This window comes from Pogona vitticeps, chromosome 1 (assembly GCF_051106095.1).
Source record: "Pogona vitticeps strain Pit_001003342236 chromosome 1, PviZW2.1, whole genome shotgun sequence".
In the NCBI taxonomy this organism is placed as follows: Eukaryota; Metazoa; Chordata; class Lepidosauria; order Squamata; family Agamidae; genus Pogona; species Pogona vitticeps.
This window is the reverse complement of record NC_135783.1, coordinates 94,703,011-94,720,712: the sequence shown is the minus strand read 5'-3', so window position 1 is coordinate 94,720,712 and position 17,702 is coordinate 94,703,011. Positions and strand designations below refer to the sequence as shown.

Here is a 17,702-nt window from a genome sequence, read left to right as displayed (position 1 = left end):
AAGGTTCCCACTAAGCTGGGTGCACGCGTACATACACACAACTCCACTTCCCTCTGCACAGCTGTCTTCATCCTCCATGCAGCGATTGCGTTAGGTTCCAGTTGTGATGGAACCCCGCAAGTGAAGGTTCAGAGTTGCGTGCACACATGGGGTGGAGATGCAAGAGAGAAAGAGAGAGAAAGAGAGAGACGCAGAGACTTGCCCAGCACGGCTGAAAATTAGAGGGCACACTGATCACCAACAATGAGATAGTGTCTCAGAACATTACAATAATATATGCATGGAAATAATGTGTGTCATTGGACTCAGAACCAGGTATGTATGAGAATCTGGATATAAGCAACAAAAAGAGGAAAACATGATTTGGAACCACAGAAGTGGGATTGTGACTACGTCACTGATACAACCTGTAGATTCAGAAAATCAAAGGACTACTTGCATTGCCAATGCAATCAAACAAAGGTTTGGTTGGGCAATTTTTTTCTGTACTCTTTAAATAAATATAACCCACACCATGCCTCTCTCTCTTTCTCTCTCCTTACAAGGTAAGGTTTCATGCTCTGAATCATAAATAACAGAATCATACATGTCTTCATGTAATATATGACATACTAAAACTCTGAGAATATATCTTTAAAAATAAATTTTGACCTAAAAAAGAAATGGTGGTGGGACAAAAAAACTGAAGCTAATTTGTATTTTAAAATGCCTGTAATGAAATGCTCAGAGCGGCTGAAGAAAGAGTGCAAAAAAACCCCAGACAACAAAGTAAATACACACTTTAAAATATCTAACAGCATATGTTAGTATCACCATTTATATTTAGCAATTTGAAACAGAGTCATGCTTTGCCAGATAGTCAGCCACAATGAAGTAGGCATAGGGAAAAAAACAAAAAAAGATACATGCACAATTATATAGGGATAAAGGAGAATTTGGATATCACAGTGCAAGTAGACTATGTTTAACCTGGACTCTCTGACCAGAATCCCACTGACTTATGCACTTAAGGCACACATGGAAATGTCCCCATCCCCCAGGCTGTTCTCCTTTCAGGGGAGGACAGCTCACCAGGAGAGAAAGCACAACACAATTGCCCTCATAGACATGGGTTTTCTTAACTGGATTTTCGCCTCTAATTAATTAAAGGTTGTTTTATATATATACACAATGTGTAAACAAATTAGGTCCTATGCTACCTCTGATAGCTGAGTAACTACCCACAGCAAAACATGTAGTATAGAATCTGAGGCACAACATGTGGTAGCTGGGCCAAATCTTCAAGCCCTTGCCCTGGAAACATGGACAACAACACAGGGAGGCAGCAAGCACACACCTGTGAATTAGCAGAGCTTGCACCATTACTGATTGGGGTTAGTTGATAAAACATCAGATTTAGAAAAACAAACAAACAAACAAAAACAGGCAGAGTTACGGAGTCTCATCAAGGCATGATATTCACGAGACTTTACTTTTATACAAATGGGGTATAATGCAATTAGTGCACTGAACTGAGCTGCAAAGATTCAGGTTCAAATCTCCCTACAGTGACAAAGCTCACAGACGGACCTTGGGCCAGACATTCTCAGTCTCACCTACCCCATAGAATTGGCTAGTACTGTATAATAAAATGTGGCAGAAAAAAAAGATCTATATACATTTTGTTTTCCTCTGCATCAAGAAAAAATGTATGAAATCAATTATCTCAAGGAGTGGAGATAAAATGTGACACAAAGTCTCAAGACCTTAAACCCTTCAGATACAAGTGTAAAGAAACCTAAAAAAAACGTGCCTGTGTAGCATACCGCGCAAGACAAAATTGGGAAGACAGAGAAAGATTAATGAAGGAATATCGTCACAAATCATTAGTGCTGAGTTCAGCTTTATTTTGTATTCATAATCAATAAATAAGATTTAAAGTGACAATTGATTTTGGAATTCTAGGCTTTGTTTAATTAAAGAAAAAAGAATTTTAAAAATCCCCACTAGTGATTTTGAATAAGTTCCCTTTCTGTTCTTAAAATGCTGGATGGGATTTTAGCCTCTTTAACCAGGCCTTTTCCAACATAGCAGCCAAAATTCGATCACTTACACTGGCAGGAGTGCAATGGAATAAATCACACTGGCAAACTACCACTAGTTAATAAGTTGTTGCTTGTATCCTTGGTTGTGCCTCATCCCACATGACTGGCATGTGATGAGCAATACAAGCAGCGACTTGATAACTAGAAGCAATTTGCTACTACAAATTAAATCACTGTATTTACATCAGCGTAAGTGATTGAAAGGACTCCAACCAGTGGGTGAAAAAATTGTGTCATTAATCTGGTTTTAACAATCCTATGAACAACCCAGTGAAGTATTTCATTTACATTTCATTTTTGGTATCACCTGGCAGGACAAAGTTCCAAATAGAGTAGTCCTAGAATGAGCTGGAATTTTTAACGTATATATTACTAAAACAGTGCCGTCTACATTGGCTTGGGCATGTCGTGAGAATGGCTGATGGTCGGATTCCAAAGGATCTCTTGTATGGAGAATTAGTGCAGAGAAATCGCCCCAAGGACATCTGCAAGTGGGATCTGAAGGCCTTAGGAACGGACCTCAACAGATAGGAAACCTTGATTTCTGAGCTTTCAGCCTGGAGGCAGGCGGTGCACCATGGCCTCTCCCAATTTGAAGAGACACTTGTACAGCAGGCCGAGGCAAAGAGGCAGTCCCAAAACAAGCAAAATCAGGGAGCTGGACAGGGGACAGATTATATTTGTCTTCAATGTGGAAGAGATTGTCACTCTCGAATTGCCCTTCTCAGCCACACTAGACGCTGTTCCAAGACCTCCATACAGAGCACGCTACCATAGTCTCTCGAGACTAAAGGATGCTTACTATTACATGTCAAGCTATTATTAAGGAAGGAGCAAATTTAACATACCTTTACTCATATACTCTGTAACAATGTAGATAGGTTCTTCAGATACCACAGCATAAAGCTGGACTAATTTATCATGCTTTAGCTTTTTCATGATCTGAGCCTCCTCCAGGAAAGATTCTGGGGACATTGTGCCAGGTTTCAGTGTCTTTATTGCCACTTTAGTATTCCCATTCCAAGTACCTACAAAAATAATCATCAACAAATACTGTTAATTGATAACCCCCTATAGCTGGAGAAGTCACAGGATGCTACTTGAAGTACTGCAAATATTAAAGTATAGGAATGGTAAAGGTCAGAAAGTGTGATATTTAAACGTGGGGAACACTTATGCAGCTGTAGAATTTTGGTTATCTGCTTTCTTCCATCCTTTTCCTTTAGTAACTACAGGGCCCTGGGATGCTAGTTTTAATTTCCTCAGTCATAATGCTCACTGAGACCAAGAAGACTATATCTTAGCCTTATCTGTTTCATAAATGTACTATATGGCTGAGAAGTAACACTGAGCTTTTCATTTATCTGCTTCTATTACTAAAAAGGGTTCTGTATTATGAACACATTGCACAAATCAGTAGAACATAGTGGATTAAATTGTGCTGATTAATGTTTCAATGATAAAATTAGCTCATTCAGGCTGAGGGACTTCCTAGTGAAGTATATATAGCCCTGGGCAAAGTACATAAAGTATTTTTAATAAAAAATCTAAAACCACAGATATGATATTCACAGTCTTTTGTCCAAAGTAGTTCTGCATTGAACCAGAAATTATAAACATGGTAATGCAGAGGTTCATACACCTGCTTAATTGGATTTTTTGTAATGTATGAACTGTTTCCAATCCAAAGATTGTTTGACTTAGTCACTGTCCTTCGTTGTATTGTGTGGTGTTCTGAAATAAAATACACTTATTTTGAGGTAGAAAAACGGTCAGTAAACTGCATCACAGAAGGGAGTGTGTTGCTGATATTTCAAGGCAGTCCTTAATGCAGTCCCTCACACATGCTGACAAAAAGAAAGGGGCAGGAAGGAGAGAAAGCAGAACAAAGTAATATATTTACTTCCATGTAAGCTTTTTTTGTAGATCAGAATCCACTACCTTAAATTCAGAGAGTGCAAACAAATACTATGCCTCTATATTTATACATACCCACCCACCCCAACCGAAGGAGCACATAGGTAATAGACAAAGTGACAATGGTTCATTAACACAGATTTTATAGCGTCACGGTCCTATTCTTGTTAGAAGCATTGCCGCTTTGTCCATTATCTGTATCCTCACTTGGCCACAACTCTCACCAGGACCTTTATAAATACATTGGCACAGTATCTGCACTCTTTGCATCCGAAGAAGTGGAATTTTGCCTTTCCTCCTCTTTTTACTTTTAATTTACTTTTTGCCAACTGGCTGAGACAGACTAATACAGGTTGCTCTTTCGAAATCCTCACATACGCTGTACAATGGGTAGTGCTCATAAGAGAAATAAAACACTGTGAAGGTTGCTTAGGATAAACCTTGTTCAATTGACCTGTCTGTGATGTGAGGAGAGTCCTGTATATTACATGAGGCCACTCACTATTAAAGCAAAGTGTGCTACTTATATACTGCCCCATAGCTCTTTAAAGCACTCTCTAGGTGGTTTACTATTTCATTATGCAGACTATGCATTGCTCCCTGCCCCAAGTAACCTGGGCACTCAATTTACCTTGGAAGGCTGAGTGAACCTCAAGTCAGCTACCTGGGATTGATCCTATGTCATGAGCATAGTTTTGGCTGCAGTACAGTAGTTTAAACATGATGCCATGAGGCTCCTGAAGACAGAAGAATCTATTTTCCTCACAACAGTTTCTCCTAGTGCACTGCTTTCTTCTTTCCATAATATTTGAAAGCCATTTGTGTGTGGAAAAGCTCAGGAATAAAACGTGCCCACTGCTGTTGATCAACCTCCATAGATTTATCAATTCCCTATCAAGCTGTTCAAGTTAGCAACTGTCACTACACCTTTTAGCAGTGAATTCCAGAACTCTGTGCTGTGTGAAGTACTTCTTGTTCCCACGATTTATCTTCCATGGACAACAGGATCCACAGAATCCATAATACCAAACAGAGTCCTATCTTACATGTGGGCAAAAGGCTTCTCTCCACCCATTATTTCTACACCATGTGCAATTTAGTGCACTTCTTGTATGTGTCCTTCTGTTCATACTTTTTTAGGCAAACAGATCCAAACGTTGTAATCTTTCTTTATAAAGGAATTGCTCCAGTCCACTGATCATTTTGGTTACTTTTTGGTTGCTCTGAAATTATCTTTTTTTTCAGGTGTAGAGACCAAAGCTGTACATAATATTCCAGAGGTGATCACATCACTGATTTGTATTAGGGCAGCCCACACCTGGCAGTTTTGCTTTACTTTGTGCTACAAAACCTCTAGTAAGACCTACTACAAATTAGAGGATGTCATAGGCATTTTGCCCAGCCCAAAATCTATTTCTTGGGTCATCTAAGAACACTTAATGTACTGCATTTTTCCGTGTATAAGACACCCCTATGTGTAAGACGCCCCCCACTTTTCTAACCCAAAATTAAAAAATCTAGGTGGGGCTTAGCAAAATGTAGGGTAAAAAGGATCAAAGTGCTGCAGGATGGCTTTGATCCTTGCTTTCTCCCTTTGTGCTAAACCCTGTGTGGCTTAGCAAAAGGAGGGGGAAAGGGATCAAAGCAATCTCACAACTGCACAATCATTTTGATCCATTTCCCCTTATACAGCCATGGGATTGCTTTGATCCTTCCCCCCTCCTTTTGCTAAGCCCCATGGGACTTAGCAAGCAGAAGGGAAAGCAGGGATCAAAGCAATCCTGCAGCAATTTGATCCCTGCTTTCCTTTTGCTAAGGCTTAGCAAGTGGAGGGGAAGCAGGGATCAAAGCCCTGCAGGATCACTTTGATCCATGCGTTCACCCCCCACTTGTTTTTTCTCCTCAGCTTACTTCTGTGTATAAGACGATCCTCATTTTTTTTAGACAAAAGTATAGTCTTATACATGGAAAAATAAGATAGTCTCTCAGTATCTGGAAATTTACACAAGTTCACAGACTAGACTTGCCCACAAAGGAGCCATCTCAAAATTTTAAATTCAGATGGCAACACACTTTCACTAGATTCTGAAACCAACTCCTTTCATGATGACTTTATGTTATGTATCCCAAACAGAACAGTTTCCGCTGCCTTACCACTCCACACTTCAGCGAAACAGCCCTGACCCAGCTTCTTTTCCAGAAATAATGAATCACGTGCAACTTCCCATGCATCCTTAGCCAATCCGACAGTTTGTGGAGTGTAATTCGATGCAATCTTAGTTAAGTTAAAACATAAACCATCAGCTTTCTCTACAGGAAAGGAAATTAATAAAAGAAATATAATCCACATAGTTACAACATGCACAGAGAAAGATGGAAGGTGCTTTTATTTCTTTTCATTTCATGTCTTTAGTTAATTTCTAGACATCAGATCCTCACAAATCTCCATGTAACCAAAATATGTCAATGGTGCAAGCTTGTTATTAAGGTGGCGGTCGTTTCTCAAACTTTGCCACTTGCCCCAGGGGAGCATAGGATGTCAGGTTTCCTTATTTCTTCTTCACTAGACACCATTGCTTATAATGAAGGTTCTGCAGCCTGTTTTCCAATGTAATGAAGGTCAACGACATTTACTCTTTTGCGCTGCTGAATGTGACTTATTTTGTTTCCACATTCCATCTTCTGTACTCGTCCCCAAAGCTGGGAGCTGATTCAAAACAAATAATAAATGTTTTCTCTGCATACCCATCCATACTTCCCCAAACTGCCCATTTCCCAGTCTCTTGATCAACTGTAGTGATTCTCGTGGAATTTCCCAGACATCTTTGGTTTTGACAGACAGATCAGTAAGCCTTGGCATTCCTTTATGACAAGGGACTACTAAGCGGCAGCAAAGACCTGCAGCTCTCTCTGGCGAAGCAGAAGTGAAGCACAGGGAAAGAAAAGAGTAACAAACATGAAACAAACACAGCAGGCAAGGAAAATAAAGCTAGTAAACAAGTTGCATTGTTTGTTAGTGGCAGTTCAAAAATAAAGTTTAAAAAAAGCCTAACGATCACATCCAACACCTCAAACTTTTTTTGAAATCGTACTTCCGGACTTCTATATTAAAACAAGGGAAGTAATACAGTGTTTTTAATGATTAAGTAAATTATCTCCCAGTTATGCCAACATGAAGTAGGTATAACTACTCATTCTAAAATATAGTGATTCTCAACCCAACATCTTCCAATTTAATTTTATGGCTTTTATATGAACCTGAATTGCATAAAACTGTTTTAAGTTACATATTATTATATAATATAATAACCTTAGACCTGCAGAGCTGCAAGGGACCGTATGCATAATTGAGTTCAGGGCCTGTCAAGGAAGCACAGCAGGGGAATTGAACTCCCAGACCTAAATCACTGAGCTATCCAGCAGTTCATTTACTAGATTTTTTTTTTTAAAAAAAGGTAAGTTGGTAATGTTTGCAGTTGTTTTTCCTCTGAACATTCAGGAAAGGATGCTGTCCTTCTTTATAGAAGCTTTTTCTATTTTTCTATTATTTTAAGTATCAGCAGAAATGGCCATCAGTCACATGGAAGTCTACTGTAGCTGGGAACAGATCCAGGAAAAAATTGCACCATTGCCTGGGCTATCAAGAACAGTTCCTTATATCTGGCTGCACAGATGTATTTTGCTCAGAAGATATACCAGTTACATCACCACTGCCAAGATTTTCTCATGGTAGACTGCAGAACAGCTCGTACTTGTGAACAATGGTTTTCACCATCCACCTATAAGACATACCCCCACGTGCAGCTGTACCTTAACTCTTGGATTCTTTGTTCTCCCTGCATGTTAACACAGTAAAGCCTCTTTTATGTTTCCCCAAAGTGGACTGACTTAGTAATAAAAACGACTATTACAGCAGAGGTGGGTAACTTGCTTGGACTGCAGCTGCCCCTCACAAGCTATGCTGAGTGAGGCTGATAGGAACAGAAGCCTAGAAACCTCTGAGGCCCTGTGATCTGGGGGCGGGGGGGGGAAGCAGAGAGCACTTGGCCGCTGCAGACATGCTCCCATATTTTTAATCATGGTCCAGAAAAATAAGTGAGTTTTAAGTGTGCACTCTCTACTCCAACCTCTCTCTTTTGGAAAAGGATTTCTCCCTATTGGATTTATATGGCTAAATTCTTACACCAGCATCAATAAACGCAGACAGAGATAAACAGGATTCCTAACATGTGCAGCATATTTTCTGTTACAGTGTCTGAATTCACATATGGCATGTCCTCCTGGAAAACTTTTGCACAAATTTGCCTTCAAAATCCATTTATCTCACCCTAGGAATATAAATTGTTCCTTTGGTTTGATCAACTGAACACAATCTTCCACACATGTCAATGTATCAGAAGGCAGGAAGAGGCTGTTTTAAAATCATGGATTGCCATTATCTCTCAGATGCCTTCATTTACGCTACTGTGATATACCTGCCATTTTTCATTTATTGGCACCATGGATATGTTGAAAAGATGTCAAGAAACAAATCTGAAATGCCTTAAGTGAAAATTTGTAATAGCTTTGTGTGTATTTATGCACACATGCACACGCACACACATTTCATATATATATACATGTTTCCCTGAAAATAAGACAGGTTCTTATATTAATTTTTGCTCCAAAAAACCACATTAGGGCTTATTTTCAGGGGATGTTTAATTTTTTTCCTGTAAAACAATTTACATTTATTCAAATGCAGTCATGTCATCTTCTTCTGGTTGCTGCACAGTGCTGGAGGGCAGGGTTTCACTTAAGTGGGGCTTATTTTTGGGATGGGGCTTATATTACAAGTATCCTAAAAAATCATACTAGGGCTTATTTTCAGGTTAGGTGGTACAGTGATGCCTCGACTTACAAACATCCCTACTTATGACCATTCTGAGTTACGACCAGCTCCGGCTGGAAAATTTTGCTTCTACTTGCAACTGGAGCTTCCACTTACGAACAAAAAAAGGCAGGGGAAAAAGGCGGGAAATGCAAATTTTTAATTGTAGGTGGTGATGAGGCTGCTTCTTTATAGATCTTTCGCCCCAGCAGTTAGAGAGTGTGCGTCGGAGGAGGCTTGGGACTGCCTCCTTCTGCTTTTGAGTGAGCATCTGTGTGTGTTTGCAGGGAGGCTTCGGGCTGCCTGGTAAGGTAAGGTGCTGTTTTCTGCTTTTTAAAAACTGTTCTGGGTATTTTTGCAGCATGGTTTTGAGCTGGGGGGTTATGTTTCTGTGCTGTGATGGGTCTTGGGGGGTTGTTTGTTTTTTCACTTCCCCCCATTTCCGATGGGTCTTGGGAGGTTTGGTTGCTTTTTGGGGGTTTTCCCGCATTTCCGATGGGTCTTGGGTAGTTTGTTTTTTGGCTTCCCCCCATTTCTGATGGGTCTTGGGGAGTTTGGTTGCTTTATGGGTTTTCCCCCCATTTCTGATGGGTCTTGGAGGGTTTGTTTGTTTTTTGGCTTCCCCCCCATTTCCGATGGGCTTTGGGGGGGTTGGTTGCTTTATGGGGGTTTTCCCCATTTCCAATAGGTCTTGGGGGTTTGTTTTTTGGCTTCCCCCCATTTCTGATGGATCTTGGGGGGGTCTGGTTGCTTTTTGCCCCCCCCCATTTCCAATGGGACCTGTATGCTTCCCTTGCTTTTTCCTTTGTTTTCTTTGCATTTCTGACCTGCCCCCTTTATTCTCTGTGCATTTCCGATCTGCTCAGTTTGTTTTCTGTGCAGTTCAAATGGGTCTTGCATGCTTGAATGCTTTTCTCCCCCCCCCCCTTCGGCCGGAAGGGATTAATCGCATTTCCAATGAGTCGTTCAATGATATTTTTTTTGGTGATTTTTTTCTTCGGCCAGAGCGGATTAATTGCATTTCATTGCATTCCTATGGGAAATGGTACTTCGATTTACGACCATTTCAAGTTACCTCCATCTTCTGGAACGGATTATGGCCGTAGGTTGAGGCACCACTGTATTTTCAGGGAAACAGGGTATCTCCAGTCTGCCTTCTGGCAGAAACTTGACACATTCAGAAATGTGGGGGAGGGGGGAGAGCAAAGAAGTGAGATACTTTCATGTTATAAATTTATTTTAGAATATTTTACCTAACTCTTGCTGAGTAGGCTACCAGCATTGCTTTCACTTAAAAAGACACCCCAACTCAATTAAAAAATGAGGTATGTATAATATGATATTTGACCTTAAGATATAGAAGGCCATGACAAACTGCATGCCTTCCTTCTGATATGACTCAGTTCCAGGCAAATTCTCTGCAGAGAACATTTGACAGCCACAATCAAGTTGGCTTGTTTCTTTGTGTGGGAATCCAGAGATGCTTTATGAAGAAGTTTGGCAGGTTTGTGCTGAGCTCCAAACCATTTAGAATGTCAGAGGTGAAAAGGCTACACTTTCAACTGTACTCAGAAATGGACTGGAAGGCAAGTACACTTGTTTCATGACAGGTTTAACAGTTCCAGTTAGCAGTCCAGCTGCTTGTCTTCTCGAGCTGAAGTCACCAACAGTTCCTTCAAGCCACCTGGTGTGGCTACTGCTAAAAATACTTTAGGCCTCAAGATGAGTATTCTAGACTGATCATAGATCATAATTACATTTCATTTCTAAGCACTAGTCTACAGTTTTGCCTCTCTTGGATTTTTTTTATACCGCCATCTTCCCACTCACCCCATCCCCACAGCCTACAAACACACCAGCATCTGCTGCCATAGTTGTTGCAGTTATCATTATAGGCTGATTTATCCACCTCTTCTACTACACAAGGCCTTCCTACTCCTCAATTTTTTTCCAGTAACATGATCCTTGCATTCCCACCACCCCACCTTTCCAGTAGTCTGCAGAATCATTTCTAGGATGAGATAAATGGATACTGGAGGCAGAGGAAAGAATGTATCAAAGCAGCCTCAACCTATGGAAGAAGCAGCCTGGACCTTTTGGAATGTGTGATTTATTCATCATTATCAGAGATGGGAACGAATCCAGATTGTTGGATTGTGCTGGATTGTTGTACTGGCACCACAGGTGCTGCGCAGTCCCCCCTTCCCCCCACCCCCCAGGGTAAATTCCACCCCTCACCAGTCGGTGCACACTCTAGTCTTCCTCCTCTTTGGTAATTTCGCCAGTCATGGGAAGAGCACTGAATTACTTTTTCTACCTCCTCCAGCAGCTGCCCACTCAGATGAGGAGGTGGGCCAGGGACTGCTGCAGTGCTGCCTTTGGGTGGGCAGCTGTTGGAGGAGGTGGAGAAGTCCAGGCTCCTACCATGACTGTGAAAGGACCAAAGAGGAGGAGTGGAGCACACACGGGCTGGTGAGTGGGGGAATCCAGCTGGGGTGATGGGGGAACGGGACCATGCAGCACCTGTAGTGCCAGTAGCATAATACAATGATCTAGATCAGTGGTCAGGGAACAGGGGTAAATTACCCCAAAAGGGGTAAAAATGAAAAACCTGGGGGTAATGAGGATGAGCAGAGCCCCAATATTGATGCTCTCATATCCAAGATGAAGCAACATCATTTCTCCAAAACCTGAAGTTTTCAAGCAAGTTGAAGCTTTCAAAGTAATTTTGAATAGATTCAATAAGATTTTGAATTCAAATAATGTATGATTTCCTTCCTTTCAAATCAAGGAGGTAATGTCGGCGTATATAAATTTTTTGGGGGGTAAAAGGTAAAAATGTTCCCTGACCCCTGATCTAGATTCATGCCCATCACTAATTATTATGCTCAAATCATTTGGACATGTTCAAAATAACTTTTAAAATTACTATGTCTCTATTCACTATCAGAAATGTTCGACGTGTTGCCAAAAAAATTAAGTAGAGAAAAATCCTCAATACTTTGAAATAATTTATTTTCCTGTTCTTCTACAGGGCAAGGCCAGGAGGAAGACTGCACATGTTGAATTATGGACTGTTACACTATGTGGCAAGAATAAAAACAAATCTAAAGTGTTCTGGCACTTTTAATACTAACAAGTCCAGTTCATTGTGAGCTTCAGACTCCATCCACTTCAGACACAGAATAAGAAGTGGATTGTATATGAAGAAGTGGAGTGAAACCCACAAAAATTCAAAACAAAACAAATTTTGTTAATCTTAAAGATGCCATAACATTTTTGTTTTCATTTTGTTTTTGTTATTCCTAAAAAAGTATGCTGATTAGATCTAAGAAGGGAAAGTAAACTGGGAAGAATCTGTGGGTTCTGTCTCATGGTACCTGGTGGAGCTTGGCAGAAAACTCTCAATGGCTGCCACAGACAACTCACCAATGGAGCATGGAGTCTTGATTCTTTAAGAGCAGACCTCTGTTGAAAGTAGCTGTACTAGGCAGTGGTACACACTGGGGCATGTGGACACACTGATGGTAAATGGCCAGCAGTATTCTGTGTGGGGGGTATGATGGTTGTACCCCAAGAGGGTGATCTTGTTCTTTCACCAGTACAACACCTGCACAGTGCAGCAGAGAATTTTCTCTGCTACAGCAGCCCTCAAAAGGGCCACTGCAAAGTTTGAGGAGGCTTCCCTTCCTTTGGTTGTTGACCAGTAGTGGCTAGATACTGTGTTCTCTCCTGCCTCATATTCACATTTTGTTTTGAAACAGTCAGCCTAGTGTCTAGCTGGGCAGCCAAAAGAAGCCAATGTCTATGAAGCAAAGGATTTTCCTACTAGCCATTAAAAAATCTTTCCTGGATGAGAATCCCAGCACTATACCAACAAAGGCAATGAGGCAAGAAGAAATACACCATTAGCATATGAAAGGCTGCACTTAGATGGAATAAATAGACCTCAGAAGCAAAATGGAGGGCTTTGATGCAACAGAAAACAGGAAGGAATGCTTGAGAATTATATGTAGTATTAGTGTTAAAATAGTGGAAGTATAGATTGTAAGACTATCTTCAGTTAGTACAACACTGGGCCAAGCAAAGAAAGAAGGCCACATATGTCTATATATGTATATTGAATAGTGGTTTCTCCAATATTACACAGAGATAAAATGATGCCAAAATAATACTAAACAGATTACTTTCATTATTGCTTGTAAAACACTTAAATACTGTAATTATAACTTTTATAATTATAATTAGCATGTTAAAGTATGATTAGGTTTCTGAATAAGAAACGTGCTGAAGATAATAGCTGATAAAAGGTTATGTGTTTTATTTTCAGTGAATATGTACTTTTAGGGGGGGTCTGCAAGTCTTATGCAGTAGCTTTGCATCAGACTTTCACAATTTTGTATTTCCTAAAGCACACAAATATGCAGTAAACATGAACCAATGCTGTCAGTTTAGAATTCGCAAACTTGTAGCACTGGTTGATCAGAATACGTATTGTTGAAGAACAAGCACAGGTAATTTAAAGAAAGCATATAAACACTACCTGGTCAGATTTCATAGGATACTTGAGCGTTGCCTAAATAAAGCAGCCATTCCCAACTGAGGCCTTGGCACACTTGAAGGGAGCCACAGACTAGAAATAATTCTTCACATACCACCTTATAAGGTTTGTTATGTGACTTACACAATCCTGATTTGGCCTATATTTCTTTCATATCGTGTTTATGGCTGTGTCCAAAAATGGTTGAGAATGACTGTTGTACAGGAATACAGTTAACAAATATTGTTACAGCCTTCCCCTGTGTGGTTCCCTTCAGATATTTTCGATATAATTCCCTTAAGGTTTGGCCATTGTCAGCAGTGAGGGATCACAAAAGGTGAAGTCCTGAACATCTGAGGACATCAAGCTGGCAAAAACTGCCCTATGACTAGAGCAGGAAGTGGACAGGAGGAACGGGTCAAATGAAAACATCAATGTTTGGCTTTGCTCAAAAATAGGAAAAATTTGCTTTTTGTCTACACTTCTTAGAATCACATACTGACTGTGCAATTCTGGGAGCTGAAGTTCAAACAGCTGAAAAACAAATTGGAATGAACCATTGGTTTGTTCCCCTCTCTAGATTGAAGAATAAGAAACAAGCAAACATGTGTAGAACAAAAGATGCCACAGAAAAGGGCAGCTTTTGGAAAGGTGTGACTGCCATTTTGTTGAAATGCTCAGGGCAAGAAGGCTTTCATCCTATTATCGTGCCCTCTCAGTTCTGCAACCAATTTCAGAGACAACCCAGAAAGCAGAAAACATTTAGAGAAGTCACTGAACATTCTAGGATGCAGAAATGACTAGAGAAAAGGCGCCTGATTGAGACGTATAAAACTATGCAGGGGATGGATAAAGGGGATAGAGGGAAGCTCTTTTCCCTCTCATACAATACCAGAACCAGAGGGCATCCACTCAAACTGAGTGTTGGGAGAGTGAGGACAAAAGAAAATATTTATTTACCCCGCGTGTTGTTAGTCTGTGGAACTCCTTGCCACAGGATGTGGTGATGGCATCTGGCCTAGATGCCTTTTAAAAGGGGATTGGACAGATTCCTGGAGGAAAGGTCCATTGCAGGTTACAAACCATGATGGGGATGTATAATCTCCAGGCTTAAAAGGAAGGTACTTCAAAATGTTAGATGCAGGTGAAGGGATATCTGGAGACAGGTATCTAGTTGTCCTGTGTGCTCCTCTGGTGGGGCCACTGTGAGATACAGGAAGCTGGACTAGATGGGCCCTTGGCCTGATCCAGCAGGGGTCTTCTTATGTTCTTATGACTTAGCAGAATGGACCATTGTGGAATTTGGAGCTTGTGAGACCTATTTGACTTTTCAGGGGAACCTAAGACCTGCCAACATGATCTAGGTATAGAGCAGTGACCCAGGACAGTAGACAGAGAATTGAGGAGTAAGACATACAATATATAAAGCCAAAGCTCAGCTCAAGACATTGCATCCAGTAGTACACATCCCTGTTTTTCTTCAAGTTTTCTTGACTTCAGTAATCCACTTTGGTGAGAGGGCAGAGGACAGCATATTGTTGTTCCTGACATTGAATCTGTGCAAGCCAGAAACATTTCCTGATCTGTTACAAATTGGAAAACTACCACAATATTACAGCCTGTCCTCTGTCTGCCCCTGGCGTACATTATTTCCCAGATGAACTGAAGGAGTTAGGATTGCAATTTCTGAAACAACCTTAAAAGCAAGTTTTTAAAGATCCATTTTAAAGAGGAAGGAATCCTCTATAGGTCTACTCATTGAGCTCAACAGGACTTTTACGTAAGTGATTGCAACACTATATTGTAACTGTCCTTTTCATCTCCAGGATTCCAATATGATTTCTAGAGTTTTATCAGGTACCAAGAAAGTTTTACCAGATCAGCTTATTGAGGCTTTTTTCTCAAATGGGGCTGTGATTTTACTGTTGGAAGATCTCCATTACAAAGTATAAGTTAAGGAGGTAATGAATACTTTCAAATTTCCTTGTACCCAATAAATGAAGAAACCCCACTGCAAAAATTGGTAAACCGCTGTCTGACTGTTCAATGATACAGTGAAAAGATTGCCACATCAGCAGCAGCAATAGATTTTTAAAAACCTCATTTTTTTCCTATCAAAAATAGTATTTAAAGTTAAGTTTTAAAATCCAAAAGTCAAGCATTTTGCCCAAGAACACTTCTGCAGATTTTTCACAAAAAATGCCCCAAGGCAAAAATAAACAAAACAATCTCAATCTTGCATAGTGGGGATAAATCTTTTGAAGACTTACAACAATGAAAGAAGCAAAGATTTACACCCCTAGTCTGAGCTAATATCTGTCATCTAAAACTTGCAAAGAACTTGCAAAATTCATGGAATTCAAAGGCTGAATGAACATTTAGTTCAGACAAGGCAACCAAGAGCAACTGCATACCTAAAGTGTCTTTTCATTGCTTTATCTTTTTTTGCCTTTTGGTAGCAAAGAGCACTTGAAATCCTTGGATCAATTACAGTCAATATACCCAATGGGCAGAATCCAACTGTCATTTAAATTTGTGTGTGCTGCATGCACAGGTCTATAAACAGCATTCTGTCAATACATTTCCTGGGAAGAATAGCATCTGTTTTGTCTCAAACTAGGCTAAAATTAACAGAAGGTTATTTATGCACACAAATTGGCAGTCAGATAGAAATAAGGGGAATATCAACTAGATTTTAAATCTTAATAATCAGAGCAATAACATGCTGCCACTTGCTTTTTATAACCAGGTTTTGGAGATTTTAAAAAGTAGACTACAATGTACATCTACAGTTGGTGATGAATTTCAGAGAACTGAAGTAAGTGTTGATTGTGAAGACTTAGGTCTAAGCTAAGAGGAATTCAGCGAAAATTCAAAACTCTGCAACATGTATTTCACATGATTTTACTTTATAGTAGCTATAATTAATGAAAAACATTGAATGTACTGGTTTGAGATATGTACAAAGGGGAAAAGTTCCTTCTTTGCTCCCCTTATGTGGAAGGCTGATGGAATCTATTTCCATAAATATTTTGCAAAATGAACAAAAGAAAAATAAAATAAAATAAATCCATTTAATGTGTTTTGTGGAATAAATTCTAACAGATTATATCTATATCTCAAAGACCACTAAAATATCTACCAAAATTTTGCAAAATTACCTGAATAATGTTGAACAAGCTGTTGAAGAGTTTCAAACTGTGCTCTGGTTGTAATATAATAACCTCCATTATCAAGTTTGCGAATTTTGTAATGTTTGACATGGTCCCCTTTCACATCATCCCAGTCACGAATAGACAATGAATAGGCACCTATTTAAGAAGAAAAATAAAATTCAGATGTAGATGAAGGAAATAGGGATATTCATCCTGAAAGCAATTCAGATTCTTTTGGTACCGTATTATTGTACTAACAAAAACAAGTTATCCAATATAATTACAAAAATAATCATTAAGACATAAAAAGGGCACACTATTTAAGTACAGAATGCTACTACAAGAATTAAAAGGCAACCCTAGTTGATATAAGAAAGTGCTGATGCATTTTTCAGAATTTTAAGATCCATGATAGTGATAGTGTTGAGCCAAATGCTGAATAAAATGACATTTAACATATGCATTTTTAAGGGCTGGGAAAAGGCTTGAATCTGTAGCAACATTTAACTTCTGTTTTAAGGTCTAGCACTAGTCTTGAATTGCATGGCAATTTATTGAACACAAATGTCACGCCTAGTAAACGCTTCCTCATTACTCAACCAAAACTAATGAACAAGTATAATATGAATACAACATATCTGAACATGATTCCTTTGTCTTCATTTGCAAACTCTATTTTCTTCATCTTTGCAAAATTCCATAAACATACATAATTTGACAAGTCAACCAACGGACTCTACAGCTGATTTTCTGCACTGAAGAAGATAATTTATGGATGACACATTCATATCCAGTACTGAAATAATGAATTGAATATGACTGTTATTCATTAGCAATTCATACTAGAATTAACTTTGTCATTCAAAGGTTGCACGAACATGAAAGCAAAAAAGCAAAGCGTGCTGCTTATATACTGCCCCATAGAGCTTCAAGCACTCTCTGGGTGGTTTACAAGTTAATTATGCAGGCTACACATTGCCCCCCCCCCAGCGAGCTGGGTACTCATTTTACTGACCTCAGAAGGTTAGAAGGCTGAGTCAGCCTTCAGCTGGCTACCTGGGATTGAACCCTAGGTCGTGAGCGCAGTTTTGGCTGCAGTACAGTGATTTAACCACGGCGCTACGAGGCTCAGTGTC

At 39.8% G+C, this 17,702-nt stretch overlaps 1 protein-coding gene and 1 long non-coding RNA gene across 12 annotated transcripts in view; one reads left to right on the top strand and one right to left on the bottom strand.

Annotated features, from left to right (window-relative positions):
* LOC140706668 (uncharacterized) overlaps positions 1–12,147 on the top strand; it is a 39,076-nt gene extending 26,929 nt beyond the window's left edge. The window contains exon 2 of the long non-coding RNA XR_012086454.2: positions 11,906–12,147. This is a non-coding gene — a long non-coding RNA (uncharacterized LOC140706668). The remainder of the gene's footprint in view (positions 1–11,905) is intronic.
* The window catches only part of FYN (FYN proto-oncogene, Src family tyrosine kinase), a 140,081-nt gene that overhangs the window by 12,243 nt on the left and 110,136 nt on the right, over positions 1–17,702 (bottom strand). For 6 of the 11 annotated variants that reach the window (XM_020805340.3, XM_020805343.3, XM_072997782.2 and 3 more), the window contains 3 exons: positions 16,573–16,722; positions 6,747–6,911; positions 2,933–3,112 (listed from right to left, as the gene is read on the bottom strand). In XM_020805340.3, coding sequence (XP_020660999.1) covers positions 2,933–3,112; positions 6,747–6,911; positions 16,573–16,722 — 495 coding nt within the window. Of the gene's footprint in view, positions 1–2,932; positions 3,113–6,155; positions 6,312–6,746; positions 6,912–16,572; positions 16,723–17,702 lie in introns of all 11 variants that reach the window. The other 5 variants (XM_020805345.3, XM_078385001.1, XM_078385011.1 and 2 more) reach the window with 2 other exon arrangements.